Genomic DNA, 14,817 nt, shown 5'->3' on the forward strand with positions numbered 1-14,817 from the left:
CATTAAAACCACCTTTAAACCCCTGAATAAGTTAAGACACCCACTCAGTTCTTCTAAAGAACCTCTTCCTCACCTAGCCCACCTAGGGGTATACCAAATACAATGTATATGTAACATACATAGGGGAAACAGGGCAAACTATCCCAGTTAGACAAGATGAACACAAATGACACATTAAATGCCTCCATTTTGGACAAACCAGCCTTTCTGACCATGCACTCCAAACATACCACAGAATTGATTGGAAAAATACCAAGTCCCTACACCACACCAAAACTTGGTTTGAGAGGAAATTTAAAGAGTCATGTGAAATGCTCAAACATAGCCCAAATCGCAACAAAAATGATGGCCTGACCATTCCAAGAATGCAAAGGACCCATCTACAACCTGTATAACAACCTGAACAAGCCGAAAAAAATCCCACTATAAGAAGACAACCTGGTGAAGTGTTTGCAACATTCAACAGCAACTGAAGGAAGTCATATTATAACAATCAGAACTGTACAAATCAAGAAGAATATTAATACATGAGGACTTCAGCAGTTTATTGTAGTTGTATTTTTTATTTTATTTTATTTATTTATTTTATATATATATTTTTTTCATCGCTAGAGGTCAGGAAAAAGGATTAAGTAACTACGTAGATTTAGTTTACCAGTATACAGGGCTAGAGCATGTAGCTTGGTTCCTTATACGCATGTATCCTTCTGATGATGACCTCTGTACAGGGGTCAAAACGTCAATTGATATTTTATTAATAATTAATAAAATAAATCATGCCAACTACAGACAAGAGCACAAAAGAAGTATATGCAGGTAGATTATTATGTCTATACACAAATGCAAGGAGTATCAGAAACAAAGTTTGTTGCCTTGGTCAATATGATTGGAGCTCAGACTGTAGGCATTAGTGAGATCTGGCTATCAGAATCAGATATATTAACTGGTATTGAGTATAAAGGGTAGAGTATTTTTAAGAAGGATAGACAGGATAGGAGAGGGGGGGGGGGAAATGCTTTAATGATATCAGATGACATGAATCCAGTTAGTGTTGAGACCTATGATTGTAGTACTAGTAACAGCATTTTATGTGGCAGTGAATTTGAAGATATCTAGGTGAGGTGGAATCTAACAAGATCAATTACATACTGGGGTTTTGTTACAGACTTGGTGGATCAGTTGCTAGTGATGAAGAAATGAATCACCAAATTGGGGTAAACGCTCATGAGAAGAATGAAACTGAATTTGTTGAACTGTTGTGAGACAACTTCCTCAAGCAGCATGCAACAGAAGGAACAAGAAGTTAACAAGAAGTCAAGAACAAGTCAAAGAGTGTTAGATTTGATTATAGTGTCAGAGGGTGTTCCAGTTAAAGATGAAACTAATCTGCCTCGTCACCATGAAAAACGAGGTGACCAAATCTATGTTAGAAAGGGCTCATAGAAGATGGCAAAGGTGGTAACTGGTCTTTAGAATGTGTAGCATGAAGACAGATTGAAAGAATGTAATTTGCAAGTCTCATGAAATAGAGGAGGGGGGGGGATATGATTGAGACATATGAGTTGGTCGAGGATCATTACCAGATTAACATGGAAGAAAGTTTTCATAGAATGGGGAGGGGGGGTATAACAAGAGACCATTCCTGAAAACTGTGGAGGACCTTGACATGAAGAAATAAAGAGGTCATGATTCCACTGTCAAGGTCCTCCACAGCATTGTTATTATCTAATGTGATGACTTCACAACTTGTGAAATGTGGCCACTGAATTTAAGGTCCTTGTCCACGACCACTTCCAGATTTCTCATCTCTTCTACCTCATTCAAAGATTCCCACCAAGTGTATACTTTGCAACCCACTATTGCTCATCAGATTTCAAAACCTTACACTTTGCAACACTGAGCTGATGGTTCCACTTACCTGCCCATTCATACAATTCATTCACATCCTCCTGTAAGGCCATAACATTTGCTTGACTCTTCATTGTTCTCCCCAATTTTGCATCATATGCAAACAGTTGCATATCATCAGTTAAACCCATTCCAATATCATTAATATACAAGTTGAACAACAACAACAGCACCAATACAGATCCTTGCGGCATGCCACTTGTGACTTTCCTCTTTTGGGATATTACACTCCAAACGTGTGCATAAAGTTACATAAAATGTTTTGTGCAACTTTGGATCAGAAGACTAAAAAACAATAATCAATCATAAAGGTCATCCCACTTAGCATTATTATAATTGCCAGACACCACATGGATAAAAGTGGGTGTGTGAGTGTAGCTCTGGCAGAACAGAAATCAACTATCATTATGATAGTTGATTTCTGTTCTAATAACATCCACTAGTAGGCTTAGAAAGATCTCCACCTTGTATATTACAAGCTTAAGTAAGGCGGTTAAAAAAGTTCCATATTTGGTCTCTAGAGAGTAAGATTTCAGGATTAATTATCCCTCAGCCAATGTATACTATTAATGGCAATATACAATATGTTTTACAAAAAAAAAAAAAAAATCAATAATGATGACTATCTTCAATCAAAAATAGTCATTATCTATATAACAAACATGAATAAGGCAGGGATAGCAGAGAAAGAAAATACAGAAATACAGAAATGTCATCATATTACCAAGATAAAAAAGGATGTAAATAATAATAAATGTAAATAATAATAGGCAACAGTGTTTGGGGCATAAAATTCTTAAATGATGGTCATTTTCAAGTAAAGTGATACAGACAAATTTCAAAATGAGAAACTAAAAAACATGTCACCCTTTCATGATACCATCAAACTGAAAGTACCAACAATGATGGAAAGAATTTCTTGATTCCTGAGAGAGAGAGAGGGGGGGGGGGGCAGATGACAAAGAAAAAAAAGGAAAAGCTGGTTCTTGCTGGAGAATTAAACAGCAGAGAAGGAATCACAGATATACTCAATTCAGGGAAAATTTTTAATGTCAAGGACTGCATGATTTTTGTCCAGGACAAAGACTAATCACTAGACATCATCTTCCAAATCACACACATACTCAATTCATACAGAGAAGAACACACACAAGAAATAATAATAATAAAGTCTTACTAGTTATCTATAATCTTCAAACTAGTTTAGGATACAAGATATGCAGGAGATATGAAATAGGAAGCAATAACCATTTAGTTCTGGGCAAGATAAAATTTTTCATTATTATTACAAGGATATCTCTGCAGAACCTGAAGACTCACTGTAGGAGACCATAATAACTCTATTCACACAAGATTTATCATATCTCTAAAACCAGACAATGGTGGCCCATCCCATTCATTCACCACTAGATTGTCTATTTCACCCTCATCCCCTCTATTCTTGTATTGAAAAATTTCCTGTTATCAATCATATAAAACTTTTTTAGTGACTTTGTTTTATCATATGCCATCTATTTGGGTCATCAACCAACTCCTGCAATCCATAAATGTTCATAAATGAGGAAGTAATGGATTCATGTGACCAAGATGGTAAGTGGTCTGTGGACACATGAATCCATTACTTCCTCATTTTTGAGATGTAACTGTATCAAAGTTTCAAACAAAGCTTGCACCTGAAGTATTTTCAGGACTGGGACAACTCGTGGCAAAGGTGGTATAAGTTCTCATCACTTGCCTTAGTATCCGATAATGCAGACATGCATAATGCTATGCATTAAGGGCACGGTCACTACCCAGACTGGTTTCGATCTTTATTGAGGTCTCATCAGTGGGAGCCAGACCCATAGGTGGATATTAAGGTGGACGTAATGGAGAAGTCATATTTCCATATGCCAGTTGCCAAAAGGTGTCACACTTTATTATTAAAATTCTCTGGATTAGATATGAGTTGATGGAAGTTTTTCACTTGGCTATGCTACCAATTATATATTTGGTTTAATCCATTATACAAGTGTAAGCAAACAAAGTTTGTGCCTGAAGTATTTTCAGGACTGGGGCAACTAGTGGCAAAGGTGGTATAAGTTCTCATCACTTCCCTCAGTATCCCATAATGCAAAGCACATAACCTTGTGGACATGCATAATGCTATGCATTAAGGGAACGGTCACTACCCAGACTGGTTCTGACCTTTATTCAGGTCTCATCAGTGGGAGCCAGACCCAGAGGTGGTGATACTAAGGTAAAAGTAATGGAGAAGTCATATTGAAAATACTTCAGGTGCAAACTTTGTTTGCTTACACTTATATAAAGGATTAAACCAAATATATAATTGGTAGCATAGCCAAATGAAAAAACTTCCATCGACTGTATCAAAGCATTACCTCTCATTTTTCTTTTCACCTCTTTTACCTTGCGGTGTCGAGGGTTTATTAATCACCGGACCTCAATCATTCACAAGATAAGGTGGTCAGCCCTATGCCCCAGTGTATCTGCAGTGGAGTTAAGTTAGTTCTCAAGGCCAGTCTGCCTGCTTTGTGGGATGAAAAACTCCAGGTAAACTGGGGAGAAAAACCCTACTGTCCACGCCCAAGACTGGCTAACTTGGCTATGGCTGAGGAAGATCCTTTAGCTCCTCACGTCACCGAACGGAATCGAACCTCGGACACTCCTTCCCCAGACATATGGTTGCACACAGCCACTAGGCTAACCGTACAGACTCAAAGAATGATAATCACTTCCATATTTCTGCTTATCAGTGTGTCATTCAATAACTAAGTAATCCTATTTACTTTGGAAATATGTCTTCTGAACTTCAAATCCCTAACTAAAATCAATTTTCGGGAGTTCAGTTCCATCAATGCAGTACAGCTTGTGATGATAAAAAGTGAGTAAATTACTCACTTTTTATCATCACAAGCTGTACTGCATTACCCTTCTCTATGGAAGACAACATTCAAAGCCATGTTGTCTTCCATAGAGTGGCATATTTCTATGCATCCATGGCTGAATTTTGCCTTTGGCCAACTATTACAGTGCCTTTCCAACCACTCCAGAGATACTAGTCATTCTCTAATTTGTTAACCTTTTATCTTCTTTATGCAAGAGAATTATTTTGTTCTTCCACTACCTGTTGGGACCAGACATGAGACCAAAAATTAAACAGCCTGATCAGAAACACTGGTAATTTGCACATTCTCAAAATATACAAGCAGTATATTCACATTAATATATTCTGCAATATCCTAAGTATTTCCAATTCATCTGTCTCTATTCACAAATCAGTTCCAGCCATACAGTCATTGCATCGAATCATCTGGGATTTTCTTTAGCCTGCTTAGCTAATTTCTTCTTATAGTCTAATTTTGCCTTGCCCACACCCTGTTGGTCACCTCTTTGTGCCTGTAATTTGAACTTCCTTTGCTCTCTGCAAATGTCATACTTATAAATAAATGCAAGTCTTCAGACCTCTTTAAAATGGAATAATTGCTATAACAAATTTGTAATGAAAATTGTCATTAATAAAGACAGTATGTCAGGTGAGCGTAAGGCTGAGAAGAAAGAAGAGGTGTTAGGTATGAAAAAGGAATTCACTCGTATGACAAAGTAAGAGAAGAGAATAAGGAAAGAGTCTTTTATGATGAATCTATAATAAGAGGTGTACATAATGAGAGAAAGACTAAATCTTGTTTCCCTGGTGGAAAAATTAATCATATCAATGAGGCTGTTAGAATGTAAAAATGTGATTGAGAAGAGATATAAGAGAATTACTACGTGAAATAAAAGAAGATTTTTCTCTATGATGGAGGTGAGTTGAGGGAAGAGGGCCATGAGTGCAAATGAGTCAATGGGTTGTGTAGAATGGTGAGCAGTTGTAGACTTTTGGACTGAATATGATGGGTACAAGGAATTTTATATTGGGCTGACAGACTGCACTTAAATGGATTTGAAGTAGGTGTCGTGAGAAAGCATAGTCAGAGAAACTTGATCTACTGGGGGGGGTGAGAACTCATATAGGCATTGATCCTATCCCTGTTTACCAATCAATGCCTATATGAGGAGGTACAATATTTTCAGCGAAGAGAGAGAGAGAGAGAATAGGATGAAGAAAGGGGTAATATTGTTGATAACAGTAGAATTTCAAGAAAAGAAAGAGCAAGAGTTCACCATGAAGACAGAGATGTAGAGGGCAGTGCATCTGAGTCAATCTTGCATAACAATGGGGCCCAACAGGTCAAAATATACATTTTGTTGCAGGAAAATGATACTGCTGGAGTTTCAAAGGCATTTGACATGATAAAGCATGGAAATTTTTTTATACAAACAGGAGCAAATGGGAATGGATATGAAGCTAGTCATATGGATACTAAGGTGGCTGATGGAGAGATACCAAAGAGTAGTATATTGAGAAGTAAAATCCATATGCCTAGCAGTGTGCTACGAGACGTTGTTCTTAGACCACTGTTATTTAAATTTTACATTAATGATATATGAAATGATTTGAAGAAGAAAAATTGAGTGTTTGTTGATGATGCAAAAGTGGGTAGTGTAATAGTTAACCAAGGCAATGTAGAGAGCTAGAAGAATTTATTAATGAATTCCAGTTTAATATGGAAAAGTGTAAGGTTATGCAATTTTGGATGAAAAGCGAAGAAGCTTTGGAGATGTTGGTGGATAGTGAGTTGAAGTTCATTCAACATACTGCAAAAATGGCCAAAGTATCTCATAGGATTACTTGGTTAATGAGGAACACACTAACATGCAAATAAGGAAGTTACTATTTCTTTTTATAAGCTTCAATAGTCACATCTAGCTTACACTGATCCAGGGCCGGCAAGTTTTTTGGAGGCGGCAAAGTTGGCATAAACTATACGAAAAAATAAGGGAGAAGGGGCAGCAAAACATGCTACTGTATAGGGCAACTATACGAAAAATAAGGGAGAGGGGTAGCAAACTATGCTACTGCAAGGGGCGGCAAAATTCCTAAGGGCTGCCCTGCACTGATCATTGTATGGTCACGTGGTTTTCTACAGGATGAGGAAGTGGTAAAAATCCAGAGATCGAATGACAGAGAGTTTGCAGGTGGCAAAAGTTGGTTGATGGGCTGAAAAGAGTCGATATGATAAAAATGTGTAAGTTACTAAAGAGTTTTATAAGGATTAATACAGAGGAAGTTTTTCAGAACTTTGTTTGGGGGGGGTGGAACAGAACAAGGTGTCATCCTTTGAAATTAGTAGGAGTGTGGTAAATAAAGGCCTTGAGACTAGATTTTTCTTGGATTTTGAATGGTGAATGAGTGGAATGAGTTGTCAGTCTATTGTTAGCACTTGGTCAATGAATGCATTCAAGAAGTATAGCAAGCATTGTGCGGATAGTCTGGGTCTTCTGTGATGAGTCTTCAGACTCCATGGAATGATTATAATAATAATAATAACTCATGAAGATAGGCAGGATGTGAAAAACATCAACTGCATTCTTAATAATAATGCTGGCCTGATTGGCCAAGTGGTAAGCATATATGTTCTCCATCCAAAAGGCTGCGAGTTTAAATCCCACGTGGGCATGGATGATTGTTATTGTCGGTGAAAATACTACTGGTTGGTGGTAAGCGGTAGATGGCATTGATGTAGATGATAATGCAAGTTGAAAATTGTTGTAGTTGGTGGATTGAGTGGTGGACAAGGAGAGTTGTATAGTAGGTGCCCTCCCTCGGTGAGTCTTTGGACTCCATGGAGGTGTCGCGTAATAATAATAATAGTTTATGGAATTTCTGTGGAACTACAAAATATTTGAGCATGATTTTTGGTGAGGACAGTAAATTAAATATGAAAAGAGAGAGTAAATAAAGCTGATGTACTTGGGAGAAACTGAATTAATCTCGGTATTCAAGTCAACTTTAACTTATGGATCTGAAAGCCAGATCAGAAACAGAGGAGCAATCAAATAGTGGAATCATTAAAAATAACGATATCAAGAAAGGAAGTTGACATTGTTAGCAGTGAAGAATCTCTGAGCAGAAGTAATTCAAGGTGGTATATGGTTACTCAAAGTTCAGAATAAAGATCATAATAAATTTAGTTTAATCCTTTATCCAAGTGTGAGCAAACAAAGTTTGCACCTCAAAATATCTTCAGGACTGGGGTAAGGTGGTACAACATCAGGCAATTCTTTGCAAAGGTGGAGCAAGCTAACATTCCTCCTATCTCAGTATCTCCCATAATACAAAACACATCTCCTTGCAGATATGTATAATGTTATGCATTAAAGGAAAGGCCACTACCCAGACTAGTTTCGACCTTTATTGAGGTCTCTTCAGTGGGAGCCAGGCCCAAGTGGAGATACCAGGCAGAAGCATTAGCAAGGTCAACTCTATCTATAGAAGTTGCCAAACGGTGTGCCACCTTTTTATTAAATTACTCTGGATTTAGAGAAAGATGTTGAAAGTTTATTTTTCACTTGGTTAGACTATAATAAATTTAGCTTAATCCTTTATCCAAGTGTGAGCAAACAAAGTTTGCGTCTGAAAGTATCTTCAGGACTAGCGTAAGGTGGTACGACACCGGGCAACTCGTTGCAAAGATGGAGCAAGCTAACATCACTCCTATCTCAGAATCTGGAAACATCTGATTTCTCAGAGCTTAACCAGGTGAATTATTATGAATAAAATCAATCATAGGCACATTCAGCATTGTTTAGTATATAGCAGTGGTGTTCGACCTTTTTTACTACGCGAGCTACTTTTCTATAAAAAGTTATTCGCCGATCTACTCTCTTATATAGATCACGTTCCCCCAACCTGATATCTGATTACGCACAAATAAACAACTAAAAAAAAATACACAACTAAAAACTTTATTTGTGTATTTAAAAATTTATTTATCACTTTTAATTATTTTAATACAACAAATATTTTAATACAACAAAAAAAAATATATATATATTGAAATAAAATATTTATTTCTCTATTTTGGAAAACCAAAGTTGGAAAAAACAACAGATTGATTACAAACTCACAAATTACAGGAAAGGCCGGTTGATTAAAAAAAAAAAGTTAACGTGAAATTTGGCATTGTTTGGACCTCGCAATATTTTCATAGTCAAGTTGATATGAAGAAGTGGCCAATCGCAGACAATCATCCAAATGAGCATTTGTAATTTGGTTTCTTAATTGATTTTTTATGACGGTCATATTTGAAAAAGCAGATCCTGGCAAGTATGTCGATCCGAAACACGACAGAATTTTTCGAGCAATATCAGTTAATACTGAGAATTTTTCATGTGCATACTTCCAGATGACGTCATTGTTTACTGATTTTAAATGTAAACTATTCTGAATGTTTATTATCTCAAGTTCTACTTCAGCTTTGTTTATATCAAACAGCCCACTAATTTTATTTGAAATTTCTGTGATGTTCAAGTTTTTTTGAAATGGATTGTGAACTGGATTTCTTGAAATGTGATTGTTGGTGAAAATACTACTGGTGGTGGTAAGCAGTAGATGGCATTGGTGTAGATGATAATAATAGAGATCATAAATATCAAATTTCATTAAATTCCATTACGCTAAAAAGAGTTTTTATCATTTCAAATAAAAACTGTCCAACTGTAGCAAAAAGAATCTTTCATCGAGCAGTCATCGCATTGATAAAAGATACAATAATTTCAGTTTTATTAAAATCTTGAATTTATTTCTTCCTCAACTAATTCTATTGCATGAATAAATTCTTTTAAATCATAGCGAAGCATTGAAATTTTAATAAAGTTTAATAAATATGGGAGATGTCTAAATTCGAGGTCATTTATATTTTTCTTTAATAAAAGTAAGTATTGTTGGAAAGTTTCTATTGAACTTAACATGTCAATTAAATGTTTATCTCTACCTTGTAACTCAAAATTTCAATTGCTTAATTTTATACAGAAATCTACTAAAAATTATAAGTGTAACAACCATCTTTTATCGCTCAATTGTGGATAAATATCTCCTTTTTCATCAAGAAAAATTTTTATATCGATAATTAATACAAGAAATCTTTCTAAAAATTGACTTCTGCTGAGCCAGCGAACATTATTGTACAACAGAAGTTCTCTATCATCATCTGCCTGTAATTTAAATAACCACCGTTGCAGGGCTTTTCCTCAAACAGAATTTACAATTTTAAATGTAATATCCAAAACATCTTTTATGTTTAATCTTTTACTGCACAGTACTTGTTGGTGAATAATAAAGTGGTACATTAAAAAATCTGGATATTTGTCATCGTTTTTACATAATGAAATGAAGCCTGATTTATTACCTATTATTGCAGGAGCACCATCAGTAGTAACAGACACAAGTTTAAAAAGCGGAAGTTTGTGTTGTTTCACAAATTCATCAAATTCCGAAAAAATGTCTTCTCTCCTAGTCCTTCCCAATAATTGTATAATTTTCAAAAGTTATTCTTTACTTGAATAATCTTGAAATGCCATGGGAATAAATACCATTAACTGAGCAATATCAGTGAAGTCGTTTGATTCATCAAATTGTAATGAAAACGCAACACACTGGTGAATGTCCGATTCCAGCCAGGTTAATCTGACATTAACCTGACCTGGAAACTTTTCTCTGGCAATTGGAACTCTTCCTTTTGGCAATTTGAAACCTTGTCTGTGGCCTAGAAGTAGTCTCTCTCTCTCTCGCAACATCTCGAACTGAGAAGCTCCTTTCTGGAAGCAGGAAACTCCTCTCTCAAGCAATGTGGATCCGGACAGTTTCTCTGACGGCGACTCTGGACCGGGCGGTCTCCTTTCTGACAGCAATTCTGGAACCGGGATCTCTTCTGCTTGCTTCAGTCCCTTTTTATTAGGCCCTCCTCTGAGACCTCGCATGAAGTTTGGCAACCCCACAAAGAATCGGTATGACTTTCATCTTAAGTTTCAAGTTCGGCACACTTTTTGTTTTCCTCCACTTTCTTTTGATTGTAAGTTGCCGGCCATCGGAAAGTTGTTTGAACTCTTTCTGACTGACTTCGGAGATGTTTACACTTAGAGCCTGCAAGCCTTTCTCATACATACAAGTTTCAATAACAATCTTTCTAATGCTGCCATGTACAGCTTCAGCGACAAAAACATTGCCTTTGTTTTTAACACTCTAACATATTCTTATTAAAGCAGTATATACAGTTAGCTTCAAAAGAGTGATTTACAAAAATATCTAATACCAACTATAACAAGACAAACAATTTTATATTTTATATTTTATATTTAATAAAATATAAAATTTTATATTTACAATATAAAATTTTACAATTTTACAATATTCATATGGGACTTAACCTAAGTAAAAAATCGATGTAACGTGCTTTGGAATATTTAATATTTAAGCTACGATCGAATTTTTACACTTTGCTTATAATCGTATTCACTCGGCTCGCTGTTTGACTTCCACTGATCCAAATTAATTTATTTACCCAGACTTATAAGAAAATTACTGATTTGACAATTTTAACGATAAATAAATAAACAATAGCAATACACTTAAAGCAAATTAAAAATAATACAAAATAATGATAAATAAAATATTATGTTTTCAGTTTTAATTAAATTTGTAAGTAAGGAGGAATACACAAGAGCTCGACCAAAAATCGCTCTGCGATTGACGGGTTGACCACCCCTGGTATATAGTATAGAAGTAGAGCAGAAGTAAACTATGGATTATATAGTAAATATAGTAAACTAAGGATCAGGCAAGAAAGGCTAAATCAAATTATGAGAAGTTAGCCAAGCAGGCCAAAGGAAATCCCAAAGAATTCTTTCATTATTTGGCAAGTAAGAGGACGAATGACTATGGAAGATGAGTGATGATAGTAGACAGAAGCAGATAAAATAGTTGAGATACTGAGTGACCACTTTGCAAGGGTATATCATCCTAGTGAGGCCACTGCTTTAACTTATATGACAGACATTAATGTGGGAATAGAGGTGAATGAATTGGAGGTTATTAGAATATTGCAGAATATCAATGAAAATACAGCTGTGGGGTTAGATGGGATATCAATGAGGGTTTTGCGAGAATGTGCAAGAGAACTGGCAATGCCTTGACTAGACTCTTTAAGTCTCAGCTGTGGTAGTGTTCCAAGAGAGTGGAAAGAGGACAAAATAATTCCTTTATATAAGGTTCTAAGACTACAGTATCAATTATAAACCAATCAGTATCTCAGGCATGGTGGTAAAAGTACTAGAAAAATTGGTGAAAAAGAGAATTCAAGAATGAGTACATAAAAATATGATACTGTATGAGAGTCAACATGGCTTTGTGAAAGGTCAGTCATGCCTTAGTAATTTACTAACTTTTCATAATAGAGTAACAGCTGAGTTGGATAAAGAAAATGGCTACATGATTATTTTGCAAAGGCATTGACAGAATATCACATGGAACTCTGTTACACAAATTAGACATTTGTGTCTAATTTGTGTAACAGATTAAAAACATTAACTTTGTTTCCAAAGTCAATGTAAAACACTGACTTTGGAAACAAAACTCAACATTATTAAGGATTTTGAAGGCGGAATGAAAATTTGTGAGCTAAAAAGAAGTTCGATCTACAGGAATGCATAGTAAGAACAATCATAAAAGAAGGGTTTACAGATTTTGGAGGACATAGATTCTGACGAGGAACGAATTGTAGTCACAAGGTAAGGAATAAAAAAATCATTAGCTTGCTATGAAGAAATTTTGCGTGACAAGAAAAAGACATGCCGTCAGACGAATCTATTAGATTTTATGAAACCATTGACATCGAAATAACTTTCTTTTTTTTTATGTACGAAAATCTACAATTATGATTATATTTCTTAAAAAATATAGGTGTTTTTGTAAACCTTTGGTCCCAATTAACTAATATTTTGTATGTAAAATTATACCCAAGTTACACGAATTTGACATACGCACTTTTTGTTGATCCCACCTACTGCGTAACTTTGGGGTATGACTGTATTCAGTTGTTTTCTGATGATGCGAAATTAGGTAGAGTAATAATTAATCAAGGCAATATAGAGCTTGCAGGAAAATTTAATAGGCTGTCAGTTTGGACAAAAGATAATGGGTGTCAGTTTAATGTTGAGAGATGTAAAGTTATGCATTTTGGGATAAACATATTACAAGTCGTGTATCATATTGATGGGAATGTACTCCAGGAAAAAGATGAAGCTAGAGATTTAGTGGTGGTGATAGACAGAGAGTTAAAGTTTAGAGCACATATTGCTAAGGTAGCCAATAGGATTACTTGGTTATTGAAAAACACATGTGACAAGTAGAGATAAGGAAGTTGTTATTCCTCTTTATAAGGCCTTGATACATCCACATATGGACTACTATGCTCAAGTCTGGTCCCATGGGTTTCTTGGGAATGAAGAAGCAGTGGAGAGGATTCAGAGGTGAGTGGCCTGTGAAATGTTCCCTATGAGGATAGACTGAAGGTGTGTGGATTGCAGAAGTTGAGGGATAGGAGAAAAAAAAGGGGATATGATAGAAACGTTTAAGTTGCATAAAGGAGAGACACACATGGAAAATGTTTCAGCACTTAACTAGAGAGAACAGAACAAGAGGTCATCCCTGGAAGTTGAATAAAGGTGTGGTTAGTAGGGGTGTGAGGACTAAATTATTTGCTTGGAGAGTTGTGAATGAGTGGAATGGATTGCCAGAGTCAGTTGTAAGTGCTTTTTCTGTTAATGGGTTCAAGGAGAGGTATGATAGATTATGTGGATAGATTGGGTCTCCTGCGATGAGTCTTTTAACTCCATTGAGGTACCCGCATAATAATAATCATGGGAAGTGAAAAAGAAATTATCTTTGAAAAACAATTCTTTTGGTTATGAATGCAAAAAAGCAACTAAAATCACTAAAAGTAACAGTAATAATCCACATGTAAAAAGGAACATTTCTGATTTAAAATGGTGGCAGCATGCATTATGTAACAACTGAAGACTTACTAATTCAAAAGTAATAGTAATCCACATTAAACAAGGACAATTTCTGATTTGATATGGTGGCAGTGTGCATTTTATATACTCAATTTAAACACATGAATTTCAAAGGTGAAAAAAAATGAAAAACAGCATTTCTTCATCATCATCAAATTCCTGAATGTACCCTCAAGGGGTGTACAGGATATGATAGTACTACATGAAAAAAAATTACATCATTACTAACTTCCTATCTACAATTTTCCTCCAAATCAGTCTGTTACTTGTGAAGACTCCAACATTACCAGATCTTATATTTCTATTGTCTAAGGCACTTTGTAGCGTATCAATCCACCTATATCTTGGTCTTCCTCTGGATCGTTTTGCCTGCCAACCTGGCAGAGAACACTTGTTTTGCTAATCTTTCTTTGCCCATCCTGTTTCAGACAGCATGTCAAGACAGCATTTCTTTTATATATAATTATATAATACATACTACTCAGCAGAAATACAATATAAGATTCATAACACAGTGTACATAAGGGCATAATATAAATATGCTATTTTACCTCATGAGAGCATCTGTCTGGCTTCTTGTAACTCTCAAAGTTACTTCACATGCTTTACGAAATATGCCTTCACATCCTAAAGGACCCTATGTTGTTAAATTTTTAACATTAATATACAAGGTCATTTTAGTGCAGAAAAATATATAATTTTTTAAAAATAAAACACAATATAAAATATTAATGAAGATGGTTTTCTTTTAAGTTATTCAGGAAACTCCAATTAACTCATTATTAATTGGTAATTTGATTACTGGAGAAGGATAAAAGTGGATTTCATTAATTCCTGTCAATTATATATTGTTTTGTGTAATATGTTAAATGTCTTAAAATAGGATAGTTAAGTTTTAATTGGAATACTAAATCAAGTCAAACAGAAAATTAAAAGTACTTTTCATCCATCAAT

The 14,817-nt window shown here is 35.3% G+C and overlaps 1 protein-coding gene across 1 annotated transcript in view; it reads right to left on the minus strand.

The window, feature by feature from the left end:
- LOC150101877 (serine/threonine-protein kinase ATR-like) overlaps positions 1 to 14,817 on the minus strand; it is an 860,597-nt gene that overhangs the window by 12,065 nt on the left and 833,715 nt on the right. The window contains exon 59 of the mRNA XM_090399924.1: positions 14,415 to 14,500. Within this exon, the coding sequence (XP_090256050.1) occupies positions 14,415 to 14,500 (86 nt within the window). The remainder of the gene's footprint in view (positions 1 to 14,414; positions 14,501 to 14,817) is intronic.

Source organism: Typopeltis vanoorti, chromosome 11 (genome assembly GCF_054136105.1).
Source record: "Typopeltis vanoorti isolate ZY-2024b chromosome 11, IOZ_Tvanoo_1.0, whole genome shotgun sequence".
Classification (NCBI taxonomy): Eukaryota; Metazoa; Arthropoda; class Arachnida; order Uropygi; family Thelyphonidae; genus Typopeltis; species Typopeltis vanoorti.